Below are 8,370 nucleotides of genomic sequence, written 5' to 3'. Positions count from 1 at the left end.
GAAATTCAGCAAGATGCAACAGCGTATCTAATGAGACTGAACACTGGGAGCAATGGCAAAAGGCTAGTTGGTTTAGTGGTAAATTCACAGAAAACTAAGCCTAGGAAAAACAAAAGGTGTGCAGGAAATGAAAACCATGAAAAGCACCTGGAATTCTAATGAAATTGATCTAATGAAAATCATACTAAGTGCACTGACAGGAAGAAAAAATCAGATGTATGAGTAAAGGAGGAAAGAGACTTAACTCCTTACAGACATGGAGAAGTCAGTAAGTCTAAAACAGAAAAATCAATACAATCATGCTATTTAGAGACACGAGGCAAATATCGAGACAATTAACTAAGAAGAGGTGAATGTAGTTGCATTGCCTCCAGGAGGAAGATTACAAGACTCCACCCTTCTCCAATAAACTTGGAGAACTATCTGACTTTAAAAACACACGTGTTTTCCCTTTGGTGGAATTACGTATCTTCAGCACCAAGCAGGAATGATGCCTTCACAAAGACTGCTTAATGAAACCATGTCGCTTCATCAGGATTAGCAAATTCTCCATTCCAAAACAAGAGGAACTCAATTTCAAGTTGTAATAATCACAATATTACAGTAGTCTCCCCAGTGATTGATTTGCAGCAAAAAGCAGGTTTAGGAGAAAAAAAAACCCAACAACACATTTTTTCTTAATTGGTACATTTATTAAAAATATAGATTAATGGTCCTGTGCTTAAATGTTGTTGTGGATGTGTGCTGGCTTCCATAAAACAGAACTAATCGTAAGGAGTTCTTCAATATACTCCTGACAGAAGTAAAAAGGTCACTAGAAATGACTGACAAGACAGGGCCACTGCAGACATAATTCCCTCCTATAATTAATAATTGCTAGAAAATGGAGCTTGACATTATTTACAATTATACCAACATCCACGGAGGCTGAGCATCACAGGCATCAGAAACATGTTTTCATGTTTCCCAAGTAGTTTTCTGTTTTAGCTATGAAGGTCAGTTACCACAACCAAACTTGTTCTTATCAAGTAGAAATTTTATGTCCATTCAACCAGAGTCTCTTACATCTTTCTGGGCCTATTCATTTGCAGAGTAGAAACTGTAACCAGGTTCTTCATATCATGCAGTCACATGTAACATCCAATTCTTTATATACTGTCCAATTTCTTTAAGATAAAAGGAGCTGAAAGAAAAAGAAACAAACTGAGATTTTGTTTTCATTAGCCCAAGTGACATTAGGAAATTATAAGACTGGGAACAAATCTACAGGTTTAGATCAATACATTTTTGGAAACAACTGCAAGTGATGGCCAAGCCTCTGTCTGCACAACCCACCAACAGGGATTCACTGTCTTTCAAGGTGGCCCATTTCAGTGTCATCCAGCTATGACTGACTAGAGTAAATCTAAACCTCTTTCTAATGACAATCCTTTACTCTTTGATTTCACTGTCAAAGGCACAAAACTCTAGAACAGTGTTTCCCAACCTTCTCTCATGATGAGACTCACCTGGTGGAGTTGTTAAAATACAGATTCCTGAACCCCAACTAAGAAGTGCTAAACTAGAATTTTGGGGAATATACAGGTAAAATTGTATACTTAACTTAGTGCTCTCAGTATACAATTTTACCTATATGTTCCCAAAAATTCTAGTTTAGCACTTCTTAGTTGGGGTTCAGGAATCTGTATTTTAACAACTCCACCAGGTGAGTCTCATCATGAGAGAAGGTTGGGAAACACTGCTCTAGAAGAAACAAATTGGCATTTATTTTACCTTTAAAAACGCATTTGAAAGAAGACAGTGGGTGAGGGTGGAGACACAACAATGAACTAGGACAACCAGAAAAACCAATCACACATTTTTTTGTTGCTGTTAATCTCACCTGATATTTTTTCATTGATTCTTTGAGAGGAAGGAAGGGAAAGAGGGAGAGAGATGGGAAGAGACACACACACACACACACACACACACACACACACTCTCGATTGGTTGCCTCCCAAATGTGCCCCCACAAGAGCTGGGGATTGAACTTGCAACTCAGATATGTGCCCTTGACCAGAATCGAACCTGAGACCCTTTGGTGCTGAGACTGACACTCTAACCACTGAGCACACCAGCCAGGGCCAGACCACATTTTGATTCCCCTACCAATTAGCTATGCCAGATCACAGATGATACAGCCCTACTTCAATTACAAGGGCCTATTAGGATAGTGTAGGTAGAAATGTCTAGAAAACTAGTAAGTGTTGTCATAAGGATCTAAAGAATATTACTGTCCTGTGTAAAAGTGCTATGGCCAAAATAAGCACATGAAAAGAGGCTCATCAAAACTGATCACCATGGCAATGCAAATTAAAACTACAAGGGGATACCACTTCACATCTATTACGATGGCTACTATAAAAAATGTGGTATATCCATACAGCGGAATCTTACTCAGCAATGAACAGGAAGGAAATAACAATACATGGAAGGAAATAATACATGCTACAATATGGACGAACCTCGAAAACATTATGCAAAGTGAAATAAGCCAGATACAAAAGATCATGTATTGTGTAGATTAGCAGTTGCCAAGGGCTGGAGGAGGAGTTAAATGAGAAATGATAGCTAAGGGCATGCTTCTTTTAAAGGGAAAGAAAATGTCCTAAAATAGATTGGGGCGATGGTTGTACAACTCTGACTACACTAAGAAACCACTAAATTGTACACTTTTAAATGGGTTAACTGTATAATAATATGCTAACTGCATTTCAATTTAAAAAGTGATAGTACAGAACGGTATTCTGTATGCCGTTGTTTTAAAACGGTCTCATATCAAATACAAAGGTCATTGAGAAGAAGCAAATATTTAACGGGCAGCTAAATCAACAAAAAACGGTTAAGCGGAGGAAACAAGGTGGGAGCCACAAACAGCTGTTGAAGAAGCAGGTGATTCACATTAATTGGGAGTTTCTGCTCACCAGGGCCCCCTCTCCCCGGAAACAGAATAACACCACCGACAGGGAAAGGGACACCTGGCGTCAGTGAGCTCTGGGCTAGGCCCAGACAGGAGTTCTACAGGATGACCTTGGCATGGCCTTCGTTTCGTCCCTGCTTCTCCATCCACACCTGACAGCAATATACAAGGAGCAATGAAGAGTACTGAACCGAGAGCGAGATGGGGGCAAGTCTCTTCCGAGGTTCATATCTAAAACCAGAGACGCCAACTCTAGCTCTAATAGTCAGGGCCCCTGCAACAGAATATATTTTGCATAACCTCCCCCCCCCGAAAGTCGAGTTCAAATTAATAAATGGGGTACACAGAATCTCAGGCCCCGCCTACCTTCAAAGAGTTACAGTCGAGACCAGATAATACAAACAAGTTTCTGCTAACTATAAAATCAAATAAACCCTCAGGTATTACCATCAAATCCTATACACTCATACCCTTTTCTTCTCACTCTTTCCCCCCTCAAAACCACCTTTACGTACAAATAAGCAACACTTTTTGGATAACAAGGTCAGCAGTGAAGTAAGCAATCCTGACCCTGAGTTAAGAGGTCTGGATTCCAGGTCAAGATCACTCACCGAATTGCTGAGTGACCTTGAGCCGCTCTGCTGCAGATCTCAGTTTCTGTCTGCAAAACGAGGGAGCTGCTCTAGGAGGTTAGAACCCTTGAAGCTAATTCAAACGCTTTCAAAGCTGGGCGAGGCCGGACGATTCACCACGCAGCCCGGGCCACCGCGTGCAGCTCCGGACCCCGACCCCGAGCTGCAGGCTCCAGGTCGCGCATGCGCCCGCGGCCCGGGACGCTCCTGCCCCTCGCTCCCCGCGCCGCTGACCTCCGTCCAAGGCGCCCCCCGCCCCCCCAAAGGTTTACAGAATCAGAGCTGGGCGGCCTCGCCACCACAGCCTGGAAGGGTACTTACTGACTCGCAGCAGGGCTACATAGATGAGGAAGTTCCGGATGGAGGAGATCACATCCTCGCGCATCTTCCGCTTCATCTCCTCGGGGTCCAGCTTCGGCGGGAGGCCCTCGATACGGAACATCGCGGCTCTGCCTCACCGGCTTCCACCAGCCGCGCGGCGCTCTCCTCAGCCGTAGCCTCGCGCCCGGAAGTCAGCTCAACCACACTTCCGGTTTCTGCCCCTTTATTTTTTTGAGCGCGGCAACGGGAGCCTGCGAGGGACAATCCTCGTCCTCAACTAGCGGTTCTCGAGAGGGCCGCCGAGAGGGGGCGGCCGCAAGCTTAGCGACCGAGGAGTGAGCTCCTCCAGGCTGTTTGTTTGTTTGTTTGTTTGTTTGTTTGTGTTTATGTATTTATTTATTTTTGCAAAGCATTTTTAAAATTAAATTATTATATGTGTACATATCTTACCATTGCCCCCACCACAAATCCCATATATGCCCTCCCTCTCCAGAGTTTTGTGTCCACTGGTTATACTTATATGCATGCACACAAGTCCTACGGTTGGGAGAGAAGAGATCAACAGGCTGTTTATTTAATGACCTCGGTGTTGAGCTGGGAGCGCTGCGCTGCGAAGTGCTTTTATGCCCCGGGAGCACATTGGTGCCGTCATAAATACTGATAATTGCTAACATTTATTGAGTGCTTAGTACAGTTCTACCCAATAAATTAGATCGTATAATCTTCATTTCCTAAATGAGAACATTGAAGCACAGAAATCTTTAAAACAACAATTTGTCCAAATGTGCTTTAAAACACCTCATGGGGGTGGAAAAAGTTTGAGGAAGAGAGATGAAATGATATTAGCAAAATATTGATAATTGCTTAAGCCGGCGATTAGGGCATCATTTAAATTATTTTTTTTCTTTCTATTTTGAGTGTGTTTGAAATTTTTCATGAAAAGTTAAAACAAACAAACAAACAAACAAAAAAAAAAGCAAAGGATGGAAACTGCTCAAGATGAACCAACTAGTAAATGAAGAGCAGGGCTTTATACCTAGTTAGGCCTTTCCATGTTGTTGCTGTAGCCTCATTTCTTCATGACCAGTTATAGAGTTAACTGGTTTGTACAAATTATAATATTGGCTCAGTAATGTCTATAATAAAAAAAAAGCATAATATGCTAATTAGACCAGACGTCGTTCCCTTCCAAATGGCCTTATAGAAGAAGCCAGGGCTGCGAGGGAAGCCCAGGTCCCAGGTGTCAGAGGGAAGCCAGTGGCAGCAGCCAGGGAAAGGAAGGCCTACTCTTGCATGAATTTTGTGCATTGGGCCTCTAGTTGTATCTATAAAGCAAGTTCAAATCTGTGCAACATTTTACACATGAGAAGAGGGAGGGTCAGAAACCAAGTGTACTGCCCGGGTGAGCCTTGACCTATGAACAGGAAGGAGGTCAGGGTTTGAATCCCTGTCAGGGCACATACCTGAGTTGGGGGCTCTATCCCCAGTGTGGGGCGTGCAGGAGGCAGCCAATCCATGATTGTCTCTCATCATGTTTCTATCTCTCTCTCCCTCTCACTTCCTTTCCGAAATTAATAAAAATGTATTTTTTTTAAAAAAGTAAGAAAGAAACCAAGTGCACGGCTAAAAGTCATCCTGCTAGTAATGATCAGAGGCAGGGTTCTAATGCAGATAATTATAATGTCAAGCAGAAATCTCTTTCCCCTGCACCCTACTACTCCTCTCTTAGCCTTTACAGGTAGTGCCTGGATGGGCATCACTGGTCAGAAAGTAGGATTTTAATGCAACCAAACTTCCTGTCACAGAATCATCAGAACAGTGCTGCCCCCAATTATGCATGCCAACTAGCCACGTATAATTCTTAGACATGAACCAGACGACTGAATGGCTCACATAATTCAAAACCAGAATAGAATGTTCCTTCTTGACTGCACATTGCATAGCAACAATGGATTTCCGGGGGGAAAATTAGAATGGTAATTTTACTATGGGAGCAACTGATAACTCTAAGAATTGCCACCCACCTTCCTCATTGACAGAATGTAAGACATTGGGGCAAGAAAGGGAACACATCTGCCTACTCAAGCTTTAGTAACCTCTTGCATCTATAATTCATGCAGTGGAAAAGCAGAGGCAGCTCTGGAGTGGGAGGGGCTGGCTGCCAACGAAGAGCCTCCACCCAGCCCTTCAGAGTGTTTAGAAAGCCTGCTCCAGTGCTGGAAAGCAGCGGGAGCCCTGGAAAGACCCGGGACAGGAAGCCTGGAGACATGGCCTCTAGATCTGGCACTGCCACTATCTAGCCACGTGAGGAGGGACAAGTCTGTTTCACTGCAACTGTGTTTCTTTCATTGTTTCCCTCAAAGGAGGGAGATGAGATTATTAAATGCTCTTAGAAGTCCCTTTCAGTTCTCACCATGTATGCATTTTGAATTCTAGGACATTCTGGTCCGGAGTCCAGATAATCAAAACATTATCAAATGTGGTCCGCTATCAAAACAGCCAGTGTGTGTGTTTTCCGCGGGAGGAAGAATGTAACAATAAGGCCTATCTTATCCGGCTGAATAGTGATTGGCAAGAAATGAGTTCTTCTGTGATTCCAGTAACTTAGGATCCCTAAACCTGACCAAGTGTAGATAAATAATGCTCATATAAAACTACCAATTTTTTCTTTTCTTTACTAAGATGTTTTGAGTAACTTCCTTGGATTCACTGAGAATGAAAGAAGGGGAAAGTTAGCCAAAAAATCATGTTTCTTGGTGAAAAGGACAGGTTTTTAGCATTTGAATGTTATTTAATCCTAAGCAGCAGCTGTTTAGTTGATAGGTGATGTGGCGGCAAATGGCTGGCCTATCAAAGGGCAACATTGTTCTCAGAGAGAGTTCTGGTGCTTGCCTGACTACCAGCAGAGAGACGGGGAGATAGTGGATGAAAATATGGAGCAGCTGTGTCTTGATTCTGGGTGTAGTCTAGGAGGGTGAACTGTTCCTATCTCAGAAATGTTTATCATGATGAACGCTTGCATGGCTCCAACAGTTATAATAGAGGAAACTCATTAAAATAAGTTAGGCTCCTTTCTTTGTCTTTTTTTCCCCCTTTCATACCAGTGGTGGTATTGTCCAATTACCATTGATTTAAGTGAGGCAAATTGAGAGAGCAGTGGGGGAGGGGTGGGGGATTGGAATGGGGGTTTGAGGACAAATATGTGATACCTAAATCAATAAAGAAATTTAAAAAAACCAAATTGAAAGAAAATACTTCAGGAACTTAACAACTGAAGTGAGCTGTTTCATATCTTGGACCCCTTACTTTTTTCCTTATTGGAATGAAGAGGGGTTGGGTCTAATCTTTAAAATCAATTGCAGCTCTAAAATGCTGAAAGTATGCGTTCTTCTTTCCAGTTCTCCGTAACTTTGCACTAAAGACTAATAGCAAAGGATTCCCTGCGACTTCTCATGAAAGGCAAAAATAAAAAGTATGCATGCATAATTTAATATTGATATTAGTATTATTTAGTCTGATCACAGGAGAAATGGGAGCTGATGTCATAGTCTATCTTGTTTTCCATTTCAATCCCAGGAGAAATTGAGGAGCCATTTCCTTTGCCTCAACTTCCCAGACAGTTCCGCACACAAACGTTCAACGTGTACAACCTTCCCGTAAAAGAATTAACTTCTATCACTGGGGAGGAATTTGTATTTGCAAGGTCAGAGATTGACAGATGACTCACGACTGGGGAATAATTCCAACATATAATCACAGGAACCTTTAGTTTCTGATTTACAGGGAGATACAGGCTTTGTGTATTGAACACTTTAACCCCTTCATTCCGCAGACGAGGAAACTGAGGACAGAGGGAAGCTAATTAGAGGTAGAGTTATCTCGCACTAGGGCTCCTCGTTCAGCATTTTTTCCAATCACACCTTGCAGCTTTCAGTACTTACAAATATTCTCATTGATAACCCTCCCCTCAGAGACAAGAATTGGAAGAATGGGGTATTGTTCAACCCCATTTGGGGAGGGACAGGATAAGAGGTAGATGCTATTTGTCAATAGGCTGAGGACCGCCCTTCTTTCCAGGATTCCACACACATCACCAGAAGTTAATCTGGCTGGGTTATTTTCCAGCTCCACCCTCTCCTTCCTCATTCCTTTAGGAGATGAACACGGCCTGGCGTCCCCAAAATAAACTTGGGTTTGAAGGTCATTCAGGACACACGATGAATGAAACAAAGGGCAGGACCAGAGAGGACACTTGGGCCCTCAATGAGTATTGCTCCGCGCTAGATGCTAATTGCAGTCCTTGCCTAGCAGATGGGAAAACTTACTCCTGTAAACGATTGCCCGATAAGAGGCACCTTCAGGAAGAGGGACCTTTTGAACAGTAAAGGATGAGTAGAATTTGATGACATTTACCTCACTGACATTTGCTTTCTATATTACCCTGTTCTCTGTTCTAAC

General features: G+C 42.7%; 1 protein-coding gene across 1 annotated transcript; it reads right to left on the bottom strand.

Annotated features, from left to right (window-relative positions):
• Positions 1-670: 670 nt before the first annotated feature.
• Positions 671-4,127, bottom strand: TOMM5 (translocase of outer mitochondrial membrane 5). The gene is made up of 2 exons (XM_084898803.1): positions 3,913-4,127; positions 671-1,183 (listed from the first exon to the last, which is right to left on the bottom strand). Exons 1-2 carry the CDS (start codon positions 4,031-4,033, stop codon positions 1,149-1,151), a joined length of 156 nt encoding a protein of 51 aa, XP_084754929.1. The 5' UTR covers positions 4,034-4,127; the 3' UTR covers positions 671-1,148.
• Positions 4,128-8,370: the final 4,243 nt, after the last annotated feature.

Source organism: Pipistrellus hanaki, assembly GCF_964339955.1.
Source record: "Pipistrellus hanaki genome assembly, chromosome: 11".
In the NCBI taxonomy this organism is placed as follows: Eukaryota; Metazoa; Chordata; class Mammalia; order Chiroptera; family Vespertilionidae; genus Pipistrellus; species Pipistrellus hanaki.
This window is presented reverse-complemented; position numbering and strand designations above follow the sequence as displayed.

Bases quoted from the DNA above. Each gene is read 5' to 3' on its own strand.
- TOMM5 (XM_084898803.1), bottom strand. From the start codon at position 4,033: ATGTTCCGTATCGAGGGCCTCCCGCCGAAGCTGGACCCCGAGGAGATG. The intron at 1,184-3,912 runs GTAAGTACCCTT...TTTTTCTTTCAG, and splicing joins TGTAGCCCTGCTGCGAGTCA to CTCCTTTTATCTTAAAGAAA.